This window comes from Lissotriton helveticus, chromosome 4_1 (assembly GCF_964261635.1).
Source record: "Lissotriton helveticus chromosome 4_1, aLisHel1.1, whole genome shotgun sequence".
Taxonomy (NCBI): domain Eukaryota; kingdom Metazoa; phylum Chordata; class Amphibia; order Caudata; family Salamandridae; genus Lissotriton; species Lissotriton helveticus.
In genome coordinates, this window is record NC_136063.1 from 149,276,717 (window position 1) to 149,291,263 (window position 14,547).

The 14,547-nt window shown below is 45.0% G+C and overlaps 1 protein-coding gene across 1 annotated transcript in view; it reads right to left on the reverse strand.

The window, feature by feature from the left end:
* The window catches only part of GFUS (GDP-L-fucose synthase), a 120,963-nt gene that overhangs the window by 11,760 nt on the left and 94,656 nt on the right, over positions 1–14,547 (reverse strand). The window contains exons 4-8 of the mRNA XM_078686618.1: positions 11,376–11,504; positions 8,841–8,914; positions 7,157–7,290; positions 6,537–6,601; positions 540–606 (exon numbers count right to left, since the gene is read on the reverse strand). Coding sequence (XP_078542744.1) covers positions 540–606; positions 6,537–6,601; positions 7,157–7,290; positions 8,841–8,914; positions 11,376–11,504 — 469 coding nt within the window. The remainder of the gene's footprint in view (positions 1–539; positions 607–6,536; positions 6,602–7,156; positions 7,291–8,840; positions 8,915–11,375; positions 11,505–14,547) is intronic.

Below are 14,547 nucleotides of genomic sequence, written 5' to 3' on the forward strand. Positions count from 1 at the left end.
GACAGTAGAGAATTTTTGCTGTAAAGCTATACCAGTGTATTTTACTGAACACACGTTTGGGAGCCCACATCTTAGAATTCAGGAAGAAAGAGACACAGGCACTCTTAAATACAGACATAACTGGACCACCATAAACGAACATGTGACCCAACGCAGCTAGATCTTCAATAGACGCCAGCAGTCCATAAATCGATATTAGGCAGTGAAAAACATGGAATATACACACTATTGAAAAGATACAGCTCCCCTGTTGAGTAAAGGAGTTAAGTTCACCAAGTTTTGGGCTGTTCCGATCATTCAGTAAGACTGAATCTTATTGTGCCCATAAACAGATACACGATGACTGCTTTATCAACTGTTCATGCACTTTTCTTCTTGATGGCGATGAGTCAATGCCTATTTCCTACCACTTTCACTTTATCAACTAAATGCTTTGACGCTGCCCTCTGACAAGTATTGAAAAATAGATTTTTTTTTTATTGGACTTGCTGTTGCAACACTTAGTGATCAGGTGTACGTCTACAGTTGATATTTCTCACCTGAAAGGATGATGGGGTCTATTTCATCGTACTCCCGGAGAACCCAGATAAAGAGCTTTGCAAGATCCTACAGAGATATGAAAGAAATAGAACACTTAAGCGACATTTATTTTTTCAAGGTCTTCCGCACTATAAATTGACTTTCTATGAACAATGTGTTTGTGAACCAGACATAAAAGGGCAAGACCTATGTCAAAAAGAATTTCAACTCCATGATAGGTGGGCAATTCAGAGACAACTGACAGATGTCATTTAAGATGTGTGAACGGGAGAGGTGTGAACGGGAGAAATGTGCTTATCAGTAAAGAGAAGGTGTTAAGAATTGAAGATGAAATTGCCTATTAGGCAATCTCATTTTCCAATACCACCTCTTCTCTGTGTCCATTGTCTGAGAGATTATGAATTCAGCATGAAAATGTAGGCTATCTTCAAGGCATCTACATCAAACTGAGCATTTCTTCTAAGCCTTGCATGTCTCCTTAGCAGTAATATATTTCTAAAGAAAAATTAGGCCAGCGCATGGTTTGCAAGGAAACTGACAACTTTGTTGAAACAAGTTACTTGCCCTAAGACACCTCATGACATTTTTTAAAGAAACAGGTTTAATTGCTCAAAAGAATGACTAGGGTAAAGATGTGACATTCAGGTGCCTCAAATATGATTTGCCTGGTAAGCAAGTCTTGACTCTTGGCTAGAAATTAATAGGAACACAAACTACTTGTATTTTAATGTCTGATTAATAGAATAACATTGGCAGAGCCCTTGTGACAAATCTATAAATTCGTAATAACTTTTTGGAGGATTTTATGGACAGCTCTGCCACACATTTTTAGGCAACTCTCCAGTTCAGTGCAGCACCCAGTGCTTCTGCCTACAGACACTGCTGGTCACCAGTTCCCTGCCCTGTTAAACCAACAAAAAGATGCTTCTTCAGCAGTCCCTCCTACACAAAAGCCTCTGTCCGGTCAAGAGCTCTGCTGTTTTGCAGCTATTTGTGAAGGGAAACTCTCTGCACTCGATTTCTTTGATGGGAAAAGATATGGAAGATTCTCTCTAACCGTAAGCGCGGGGTACTGCTTTCATCCTAGAGTGGTTTGAAGAGGTGGCTCCAAGACTGCTACAGGAGGCAAAGAATATTTACTTTTTAGGTCTCGCCTACGTAGCGCGCATGCGCTGCATAGGAAAAAGACCTTTAGTACCCGCTTCAGCTTTGCAGGCAAAAACGTGCATGTGTTGCATTGCTTTGAATGGCAACGCTTAGACGTTTGGCGATTCCCTTGCGGGAGCGAGCTTTCAAAACCATCTGTTTGTAATTAACAGATGGTTTCAAAGCTCGCTCCCGCAAGGGAAACAGGCGCAGGCCCCCCTCTCTTCCTATCCCCCTGCTGCCTCCTCCTCTTTCGGCACGCATGCTTGTTCTTCTTGTTTCTTCCAATAGTACCTTAATTGAAGGGGTTCACAGATTCTCTTGGGTGTCCCCAAATGTACTTTAGGGTCCAATACCCAGAATACCTTGTGGTCAGATTGCTGTATTCCCTGCTCAAATGTCGAACGTAAAGTTCAAGGACTCTATGTAACTGTGTAGTTTTAAATGCGTGCAAGTGAATACAACAGCCTTTGGCCGAAAATGGCTTCATATTGCTGTTTATGCAATGCTAAACTCTGGAGACCACAGTCCAGAATTACCCAGGTAGCGCATTATTTTAGAACGATTTTCATTTCCTCTTACTCCTCGTTACTAGATGTCTATAGTCCCACAATATTGGCGAGCTGGGTGAAAGCGTGAGCCCTTCTTGTCCCTCATAAACAATCAGATAAGTGGAAACATTTTCTGTTAAGAGGGGGGAAAGTGAGATTACCTTACAATGGATGGAGATATTCTTCTTACCAGATTGGCTGATTGAGCTCTTGTCAATTATTAATTGGTTGCAACAACAGAAGGCTTGCATTTTGTGGATTGTGATTGGCTGAGAAAACACATACCAGCTAGTCATTGGCTAAGAGGTTCTAGAGAAAGCATGTTACCAGACGAAGCATTTAGTTGCTGCACGCCCCGCATTCCGTCGGGAGGGAGTGGGGAGGAGGGGTGAGATAGCTGCGAAGACAGTGCCGACACGCCTACTTTTTTTACTGGGTGAACTGTGTGTCCTTATTTGCCTTAGTGAATTTAAACACGAGACAGTTGGAATATTCTAGTGATCCGTGTAAACTGGATCACTGCTGTTGAGTACTTTCCCTTAAGGTTTCAATCACACTGCGACCCCTGTCCTATTTGTCAAGATCCATCGAGAGCCACCCGGTCAGTGCCTTTATCAAGCGCACATAACCCCAGGTGCCCCAACCTCCCCCGCTCCGCTCCTTCCTCGCTCCCGCCTGGAAGGTCCCTCTCCTGCTACCCAGTCACGGGGCTGCACCACCGCCTGGGCCGCTACTAGTGCGGGGAGTGCGAATTGCAACTCTTGGTTGTTGAGAGTAGGGCACCGACTGGCGCGTGGTGATGGCCTGGGATGCCCCCAGACTGACCACCTACCCCTCTGCGAGGCCGAACGGTCTGGTTCTGCACCACCGCTCCGTGGGGGCAGGGCTCATCCTCCTCAAGTTTCGCCAACGACGCAGTGTGGGGCTGCAGCTGGTCAGCTCCCACCGCCACACAGTTTGTGATGGAGCTTCGCCGCAGCGTTCCAACTCGCTACCCCCAGGCCCCACCTGACAGTTAGGGGTTGCTGTTGGATGCTTGTAATTTTTACGCCCGCTGAGAAGGTGGAAGAGAGCTCATCGGGTTTACTACCAGAGCTCCCTTTTAAGCTCATTTGAATGAAATGGACATGAGGGTGAAAGTACAGCCTTCAATTTGGCATTTTAAGCTTTTCTGTTTGTAAAAGTAATCGTCGGCTTCGTCTCGCATACATAGGTTTAGAAGCAAACGCGTCTTCATTGTGTGAAGTAAAACATCTTTAATCTAGCATGTCCGTGCCGCAGCATTCTTTTTTCAATTGTTCACTGGTGGACTCGGGATAATTTCAATAACTGCAAAATGTTGTCTTGGCAACTATACATTTAGTGGCCACGAGCTGTTGTACTTGTTCTGTCGAGGTGCCAAAACAGGGTCACACCAAAAGGCAGATTTGTAGTAACATGACCTCTAAACACGTGCTGCAAAGGAATGCAGATGCCCCCGAAAGGAATGACTTCTATTCTGGGCAGATAAATCCCTGATTATTATTCAAAGTACTTTGTAACTTTAAAATGCGAATGAGCGAATCTGCAGTACAATTCTGTAACCTAGTGGCTTCCTCCACGTTAATACTGAACGAGCGCTTCGTTCATGGTAAATACATGTTTTGAAGGAATCTCAGCAAATCAGCCGGCTGGGCTAGTATACGACGCATGTGTGGTGTGGTGTGGTTAGAAAGGATCCGCGTCTGTTCCTAGCTCCTGTCTGATCTGCACGCGCTAGCTCTGCATGTGGTTTCAGACTTTGTCTGTGGAGAGCAAGTAGCCTTGGCTCCGTGCCACTTCCTCCCTCCCCCACCCTTGTGCTCTGCCTTGTCCCAGGGACGGCTTCCTCGCTGTCCAAGTTCATCCATGTCTCGTGCTGCTATATTAAATGAGCGTGTGCAGGCAATATGTTAAAATGATCATGTACGTCGTTTTCTTTAACGTCGACCAGGACACCTGAGCGCTGTGCAGAAAATGGGTGTCTACTGCCTAAACGGAGAATAAAACAAGCATTTGCAATGCAATAGGTCTCCCATTTACGCGAGTTTGAGCTATTGACATTGTAAATAACATTGCCTTTTATTTCTGTTTTCGTTTTTAAAACATAAATAAAAGGCATTGCCATTTACAATGCCAATAGCTTAAACTCGTGTAAATGCGAGACCTATTGCATTGCAAATGCTTGTTCTATAAGGTGCCCAAGCACGACAGGAACTGACCAGGAAGCTGATTGACAGAGCTATGAGGGGAATGTGCAGAAATTCAAACTTTATTCACAACCACATTTAGATTAATATTATAACAACTGATTTAACTATACTGCTGTTGCTTTGGACTGAGAAAAAAGATGGCCTGCTTGAAAGACTTTGAACGGTGAAGAACTGAGAAGTGGCGACAATGTTGCATTTCACCTCATTTTCGGGTTGTAACATTGTCTAGCACTCTAGAACTATTTGGCATCAATGAAAGATAAACCACCTTCATAATACACTTACTCACATTGAAATGCCTGGCAGACCAACACCAGCAAAAGTAAGAAACAAAGTCAACAGATACAATGGAGAGGTCTGGGTGTGGTGTAACAAATTCAACCTGTTCTCAACCCTAAAACAAAATACAAGACCAGACACTTTAAGCAGCTGGAGTCGGTTATGGGTTTGTCTTCACAGCTCTTCTGCAGCTCTATCAACCATCTGACCTTCATAAAAAAGTGGAACCACACCCATTTTAAAATCAGAGAAGCTACACTTATCTCACCCCACCTCTTCCAAGTCTAGTAAAAAAATTTCTCAAGAACACTTCAAATCCATTACGAAATAAGGCGTTTCACAAAATGGGATCTGCTAGAATATGTCCATTCAAACTCTCAAAGAGACACTTAATCACATCACATTTGACATAATCACTGTGGATGGTGTGTTATCCCCAAGGCAGCACCTGGGCCGGTTCAGCCCCAAGTAGCAGAATCTGCAGAAGCAGTACCCCATCCCGAGCCCTAAATGGTCCTATTAGTATACAAATTGCTTGGAGCTGCTGGAGCAGTGCAACATCCATCCTGTTGCATGAATGCAATGTGTACTGTTTTTCTGCTGCTACATATCTGATTGTAGTCCTGCTGCACAAAGGTGGCTTTCCTCGAGGACTTTAAGCACCCCAACAATATTCTGCATCGATATGCTTGAAGCAGTAACAGGAGTTGGTTCAGATGAGAATAGCAGTGTTTGCGGATTAAGAGCCACACACACCCATGAACGATTGGCCATTTCAGTATAAAAGTAACTTGGAGGGATGCAACAGTCGGACTTAGTACAATGGTGTTGTGCCTGGTTTCCTGTCTATTGAGGCCAGCGTCCATGCCAGGCGGATTTAATGTGCTGCAAGAGAATACTGTTATATGTATGTCTGGCTTCCCTCAAATGCGACATCATGAGGCAACCAAAAGCTAGCATCAGGCGGGCTACATCCAGAGACTAAGCTGGAGAAGGAAAATATAGGAAAAAAGAAGAAATTACATTTGTGTCCAAAGGCATGAGGGGTGCTAATTCGCCTCCCCCCCTCCCATTTTGAACTTCTTCACAAAGGCATACTTAATTCGCTATAACCCCAATGTTTGAATTTTCAATAGTGATATCTGACTGCCTTGTAGCCATGTTGCATTCTTATATATCATTGCCTATTGTTAAATAGAAAGCACAATGACTTCTTTCAGGACAGGTGGACATTGTGGTGTACTCTGTGCCTGCCAACTCACCTTATCTAACAAGATACCAGTTGAACCTCTGCGAACGCTATAAATGACCCTGTGCAGTCAGCCTACCAATTGTTCAAAACATTTAGGCTGACCACCTAGTTCCAGGTCTTTATAGATGCTTTCTCCAGCCCTGAAATGTCCACGCATGGAAGCAGAATCTATATTGACCTGGACAGAAGCACTCTAGAAGCTTTTGATTCTAGTACAAGCATAGTAAGAGTGGTAAAAAGAAAAGTGAAACAAGAGCTGCAGCCAGCAAATGACGCGGTTCAGCTCTTACACTTTACACTAAGGGTCCTTCACATCACAGAAGACTTTGCCTGCGGTTTCATCCTTTGTTATTTCATGGGCCGGATCTGTTGGTTGCGCATTCTGATATGTTGCGGAGAGCGCATATAGACTGGATCACTGAGAAGAGACTGCAGAGTTGCTGCTCAAGGAATAGGTCGCAAGTGCAATGGAAGATGTAGGATCTGCTTCAACAATATAAAACAGTGACGGCTACTCAAACACAGAAACTTGCTTACCAAGGAGTAGATGAACTGTCTTCTGGGTTTCCCTGTACCCCAAATGGAAAGTGCTGTGCCATTTTCTGCAGACATTTAAAACAACATCGGTTAGTTATCTATATCCTGTTTTCTGTATATGGTTTAACCTAAAAAACTCTTGTTAAGAATATCTTAAAATGATAAGTGTTATTTCCATTTGTGCATTCTCTTGGTAAACTTTCTAATGCTATATACATGTCTCCTAGAGGCTTAAATTGACAAACATCTACAAACACCATCATCCAAGGCAATTTCTCCCAAACAAATTGAATCACTCAGGCCAGATATTGGTTTGGAATTCACTCGGCACGATTAGGATTGGCCCGTTGTTTGCCTGTGACAGGACCACCGGACGCAATTTTACTGGCTTGGATTTCCAGCTAGTAAAATGTCATCAGGTTTTGACTGCAACAGCAGCTCAGCCTCTGCCCTTGATCCAGTCCAACCTTTTTCTGCTGGAAGTGGGTAATGCAATGCTCACCCACCCCTGGCAGGACACTGTTCCCCTTCTCTACCTGTCCATCCCCAAACTCGTTTCCGCAGAGAGCCCCTGCTCTCATTTACCACCTGCTCAATGCATCCATTAACTTCAAACTTACTCTTTGCCTGGTAGACTTTGTGGATGAGCCCTGGAAGGACATGTCCATCCTGGATGTTGAAGTTATCGTGCGGCCCGAAGACATTGGTGGGAATCACAGAGGTGAACTTGCAGCCATGCTGTTGAAAGTACCCCCTGAGGCAGGGAGCGGGGAACAAGAAATGTGAAAGAGGAAGTCAGCTAGATTATACAAAGGAGGGGGTGAGAACAGACTGAGCCAAAGGAAGGAAGGGAAAGAAAGAGCAAAAACTGAGGGTGTGAGTGTGAAGAAGGCACTAACTGCATTTTTGGACATTTTGCCCCCAACAATCAATTTCATCTATGCAAAATGAAGCGAAAATGGGAGACACCGAGGTTGTGATTCAAAACGGATACACAGTCATGCACATTAAATTGAGAGGCCGGATGATTATTCATCGCAGACAACATAGTAATGTATCTCATTCACTACAGAAGGGCTATTTAACCCATGCTTTTCACAAGATACACAGTCCCTAGTGTCAAATATGGGATTCTAATCCACTCCTGAGATCTAGACACCTAAAAGAGAACATTAGAAGACTTTCATAAAAAAAAAGGACATGAAATTGGAGGAAAAGTGAATTGCATATACAACATCAAAATGAAAGTACGAAAATGCAGGTTATTAGATGCCTGTTTGTGATATGCCAATTGGTATTTGGGTTGAAACAACTGGCATATTTTGTTATTTAGATTTGTAAAGCACGGCTTATCACCCTGTAGGGTATCTAGGTACTACGAATCTCTACCTGCCACATGCAGGATATGTTGAGATTATGGCATTTCTCAAACTGAAGCAAATTAAACAGACTAAAATATGTTTATGTGAAATTACATCAATATCTTCAGCAGCTGCACAGTAATTTTCTGTACAAATAACATTTTCCAGCGTAAGTAAACATAGCAGGAATTTAACATTGTTTATGAGCTCAGTACTCATCTGTTACAAAGCCAAACAAATGAAGTCTCTTTCTCTGGGATACATGTTTTGTGCAGTGATGCAGAGTCTGGAAATTGAATGACCACAGGGCTTGGGAAGCTTCCAAGATGTTGCTACTGTAAACTGGTGACACGGTAGTGAACACGGCAAATGAACATGAATAGGCCTACATCTGAAAGGAGGGAGGGATAACCTCTTCCCCACTTGTCCTATGCTAGTGAATAAATCTGTGGAAGCTGTAGGTGCCCAATAAAAATAATTTGCGGTTTGGATTTTCAGCCTGTTACATTGAGAAGTTGTGCACTAGTAAGGAGAACCAGGAAGCAGGCAGGAACATGTACTTAACTCAGGCACACCATCAAGAGTTAAGGAGTCACCAGCTCAGCCACAAGCAGTAGATTGAAAGTGACAGGGATGCAACACTCACGCGCATTCAATTGCACACTCCACACCAAGGCTAGGCAAGAAGACCGGATACTACACATTTTGAAGGTCAACCAGCTTAGTAAGTGTGATGTGGGCCATTTGAGTAGCCTGTGAGTAAGTAGTAAAGGGCTTTGGCTCTCCTTGTTTCCTAACAGTAAGTTAGCATCTCATTACTATTAAATAAGTTAGAGTAGAAACCCTACACTTTCAACAAGCCAATAACAACCGCACATCTCCACTTGCATTTATTTTGAGTCTCCCATAGCACCCAGTCAGTGTCCGCATGTTGGGACTGTACCTGTTCTGCACATCTATCATTCTCTTGGCGTAAGAATATCCGAAGTTAGACTCATGTGGAGGGCCATTGTGAATCTGTAAAAAAAGGAAAAGCATTAGTAGGTTCATTCATTTTAGAAGCCACATGTCAAGCACATTTCTACATGGACTTTAAGTGTTGCAAGAGCAGATAATCAGGTGAATAAATTAAAAACAGGAGGTAGAGCCTAGGAAGACCCTCCAATGTAAGAGAAGCTGCAGCACTGGTTTGCACAGGTATTCTATGGGAGAAGCAGCAGCAACTTGAATTACAAGGATCTGGTATGGGAGAAAAGAAAGTGACAATGGATTACAAGGATCTTCTACGTTAGAAGATGCAGCAAGATTTGATTATGAAATCGATGGGAGAAGAGACGGCAATATGATATTACAAGGGTCTTCCACAGAAGAAGAGGCAGCAATATTGGCTGGTAAGGGTATTCTAAGGCACAAAAGGCAGACAGCAAAAATTCTGAGTCAGAGCAGCACCAACCTTCAAGAACAACTACCCAGGATTCTTGATTTAGAGCACGGCGTAGACAGTCATAACTGATTGCAGATTGTCTCCTTCTGCCTGCACCATTGGTCCCTGACTGAGTGGCCATTTCCCTAGGATGCCAGCTCGGCAGAGTTGTAACGGATGATGAAGAGGGCACCTACATGGTGAGGCTGTGCAGTGAAGCCTCACTAATTCCTTCACATAATAAAGAAGGCGGATGTGTGCTCTGAAGAGACACAAACATACATAGGGAAAGGATTTCATGACATTATTGAGGTTGGGTGTGAACGAGTGACAAAATGGCATCTGGAAACACATAGGGAAATGAAGGGGTGCAAAGTGGGTTGAGATCTTGGAATAAGAAGACACAAGGAAGCAGAGGTTTGCGACACACACTTGGACCCCAAATATTTTAGTCTAATTTTCTACACATTCAACAATGTGGAAACCCAAGATGACCGCGTCAGTGAAAATCACTGATGTACATTTCCACATTTGCTTTCAATACCCTTTCAGTTTCCCCAACAAATGGCACTGTTCCTTTCTCCAGTAAAATGTTACTCCCATTTACACAAAAATGGCACAGAAGTGGCCTGCTCATGTTGATATCCTTTCAGCGCAAGGGAAGCATTGAGCAATTTTTTTTGCCGCCTTCGCTTCCATAGGGTCTTTGGAAAGTCAAAGAATCAAGAGTGTCTACAAAGGAAGAAGAGTAGTTTATTGGGGCTACAGATGTCTCGCTTGTGTGGGAGGCATTACAGGTGCAATAGGCAAGTCCTACTTTTAGCAAACACATTAAGATGGACCAAGTGCTGAAACGTTTCAAACACTCATCCCCAGTCACAGATCTGGGTTCAATCCATCATCGTTCTTCTGCTTACTAAGCCAACCCAGTTTGGACCCAGCCATATGCAAATCAGTCTTGACCCTGAGCTAATGGGAACAGTCCAGCCAGAACTGCCAGGCCCTCCCTGGACTGGAAATGAGCATCCTGGGACCAGTTTTTGGGTTTCATCCATCATCAGCCAGGCTTGCTTGAATCCAGCTGCACAGTGAGCACGGGACCCACGTCAGGCATACCATGGCCATTTAGGGCAAACAAGATGGACGGAGCGCTGAAACTTTTCAAACAATCACCCCCCCAGTCACAAATCTGTGTTGAATCCATCATCATTCTTCTGGCTGACTTAGCCACCCCAATTTGGATCCAGGGTGGCTGGATCTGAACTGGGGTGGCAAAGTGAGCTAAAGAACGAGGAGGGATTCAACCCAGATCTGTGACAATCAATCAATCAATCAATCATAACACTTGCATAGCGCACTACTCACCCGGAAGGGTCTCAAGGCGCTGACAGGGGTGAGTGTCTGAAAAGTTTCAGCGCTCCGTCCATCATCTCTTTGTGTTTGCTAAGTCCTCCTTTTAGACAGACTGAAATTGTCAGTGTCTTCCTGTTAAGAAGAAGGACAAGGGGACTACGCCGTGGCCTTATACAGGATAAGGCAGTGCCAGCACAGAGATTCAAAGGATCAATCGGCAGAGGCAACTCAACAAGACATTAGTGATCTGATGGTGTAGGCAGTGCTGGGACAGCGATTACAATGATCTGGTGGCATAGGTAGCATCAGGACAGATTACAATGCTCTGCTGGCGGACGTAGTGCAGGAGCAGAGATCACAATGGTACACAAAGTGCAGATGCTGCTATCACTTAGCCTTCCATGGAAGGAGAAACAGCAGTGGAGGTGAAGTGAGAGGAGATGCAGTGGGAACAATGATAATCTACAGAAAGGCAGGGAAAAATACAAGAGTCCTCCTTAAAAAGGCAGCCGCTCGAGAGGATGGAAAAGTTGTACATTGCAAATGAGATACAGTAAGTGGAGTCATATCAGGGGAGAAGAGAGTATGGGGGAATTCTATAACCAGAATAGCGTGGGGGTAGCAGACATCATTCACTAGGGTGAGGGGGCAGGTAACTATTATGAGAAAAGTGTAAAAGCCAAAGAGAAAAAACCCACTCACCATGGTCTCATCAATAGGGTAGCTGGTTTTATCTGGGAAGATGCAGGTGGACAGGCAGGAGACCACCTTCTGAACTTTGAGCTCGTATGCCGAGTGAAGGACGTTATCGTTGATATGAACGTTGTTCCTCTGCCAAAGAAACAGATCATTAGACACACTGCAGCAGAATTTTAACACTATACTTACTGATTTACGCACACAGGCAAATCACATTATATAGGTTTTGAACAGGGCGGGAGAGAAACGACCCTTCAATATCTGCATGCCCAACAGATAGCTCTTGCAAGGGTTTAGTCAATAGAATTTCTCACTGCTGAATTTAAAAAAATTTGATTAAACTGGACATTTACATTTATTTATAAAGAAATCGTTCTGCTTTTTATATGGACTGACTTCCTAGCTTGGATCACACAGAGCTGTGCTGGACTCTGGCTTCCAAATTACTTGGAGCCTCCTACCATCTTCTCCAGCAACTCCTGATGAAGACCCTGACAACGTAGTTTATGTCATCGCATATCTTACTGTCTTTATATAATATGAATGCAAAATCACCTACCGCAAACCGAAAGAAGGAAAATTAATATAAGTGCTTCTTTTCAGGACATTAGTATGTGAACGTGCCCCATAATGTGCACTTCTTCTTTGAGGACAACCTTACACAGGATGGAGTCCCCAGCGTGTTCCTACCTTTCGAAACAGGAAAGTTGGACTTGAGCTACTCCAAAACGACTTGGGTATCCCTATTTGAGGTACTAGGATCACATGGTCTAGGGTTGCTGGCCTCTGCAAGGTTTCTTGGTACAGAAGAAATCTATGGTGAACATCTAACCTGTGGGTCCTATAGTACTGAAGGTAAAGATCTGTAAAGCAACAGGCTTTTTGCAGGTTCACCCCCACCTTTTGCTCCCAGGTGGACTACTAGGTACCGGTGTAATGGCTCTGAACTGCCTGGAGCCCTGCTAAACCGGGCTCAGTGAAGGTGCTCTGACCCTTAAAATCGTACATGTTTAAAATCACATGTATGTATATTGTCCTGTCTCCAACTGGCATAGCTCAACTTATTTGTAAGTCCATAGTATATGGTACCAAGGGCACCTTAGGCCTGTAAGTTGAAGTGTATCTCGTGGACTGCAGCACTAGTTGTGCCAACACAACAAGGTTAAGCACGGCTTCCAGTCTTCCAAAGCAGACTGCAAAGGGAGATTAAAACTGCTACCTCGACTTTGCCATTTAAAGTAATGGCAAATCCCAAAACCTCCCTTTTTAGGGCTCGGCTAGTAACGCGCTGAAAGCGCGTTCTCGCCGAGAACTATTGTCGGCGTCTCAGCAGTCTGAGACGCCGAAGTGAGACAAGACCTGGCCGCGCGCAGCGTTTCCCCATAGGATAACGTTGTGCGCGCGGCCAGGTCTTGTATCCACAGCATCGCTGGGCAGACAGGATCGCGTCGCGCGCCTCTCTGGAATGCAGGGGGAGTCTGCAGAGGGGCACACGGCGCTGTTCACGAACAAGCTAGCTGCCTCTTCTCTCACCCGCCCTCCCACCTTCAGCCTCTCCCTCTTCAGCTGTTAACTCCTCCTTGTTGCAACAGTATTTGATGGCTGCAGATTTCACACCCTGAAAGCGGTAGCATATCGTAAAACGATTTCTTTATTCCTATTGCCAATTCCACTGTATCGTGAAGGCCCTTGCCTTACTTTATGATAAACTGATTTTTATTGATTTTTATCACAAAGAGGACTCTGAGTCAAGTAATACAATAGAATCGTGTCAGTTGTGAGTTAACAAACATATACATAGCTATAGTCAGCAGAGCAAGGTTTGTAGCCCGATGTGGACCCTCTATTTTCCCAGACATTTTTATGTCTAGAAGGGCAGCACCTTGCAGCATGGATAGGTTACTTCATCTTTGCGCACTAGTTTTTTTTTTTAGGTCTTCTGTCTGCATGTTAGTAATGTCGGCACTAGACACACGGTGAATTGTGCAACCCATAGACGCACGCTATTGTTGTCTGAAGTAACACAACGTTATGGAAAGAGCAGTACTTTTAATGATGTGAAAACTGACAGAGAACAGCAGCTTCTTGTGAACCACAGAAGGGCACGAGGCATGTTCAGTACACCACATTCTTCACAGAGCTGCAGCCCTCTGTCTACAGCGCGCTGCCTTTCAGCACACCACAAAGTTAAATATACTTAATGCACAGACCCCGTGGAATCCCACCGGGGCCCCCTGTGCTGGCAGGATCTGCCATTACTAATCACAGGCCTCGGAAACCGTCGGATTTAGCAGTGGCACAATAACAAACAGCTGCGCAACGAAGACACGACGGTCAAACCACTGCCATGCACACACAGACACCACCACTGTCATGCACACACAGACACCACCACTGCCATGCACACACAGACACCACCACTGCCATGCACACACGGACACCACCACTGCCGTGCACACACGGACACCACCACTGCCATGCACACACAGACACCACCACTGCCATGCACACACAGACACCACCACTGCCATGCACACACGGACACCACCACTGCCGTGCACACACGGACACCACCACTGCCGTACACACACGGACACCACCACTGCCATGCACACACGGACACCACCACTGCCATGCACACACGGACACCACCACTGCCATGCACACACGGACACCACCACTGCCATGCACACACGGACACCACCACTGCCATGCACACACTGACACCACCACTGGCATGCACACACGGACACCACCATTGGCATGCACACACGGACACCACCACTGCCGTGCACACACGGACACCACCACTGCCGTGCACACACGGACACCACCACTGCCGTGCACACACGGACACCACCACTGCCGTGCACACACGGACACCACCACTCCCATGCACACACGGACACCACCACTCCCATGCACACACGGACACCACCACTGCCATGCACACACGGACACCACCACTGCCATGCAGACACGGACACCACCACTGCCATGCAGACACGGACACCACCCGTGCTTAATTTGTAAAAAAAAAAAAAAATGCCAGGGCTTTCAGTTGTAAAAAATTAAGTGAAAGGACACTCGTCAGGAGGCTACTGTAGTTTGCCATACACATTACGCGACTTTGAGCTAATGGCATTGTAAATGACAATGACTTTTATTTATGTTT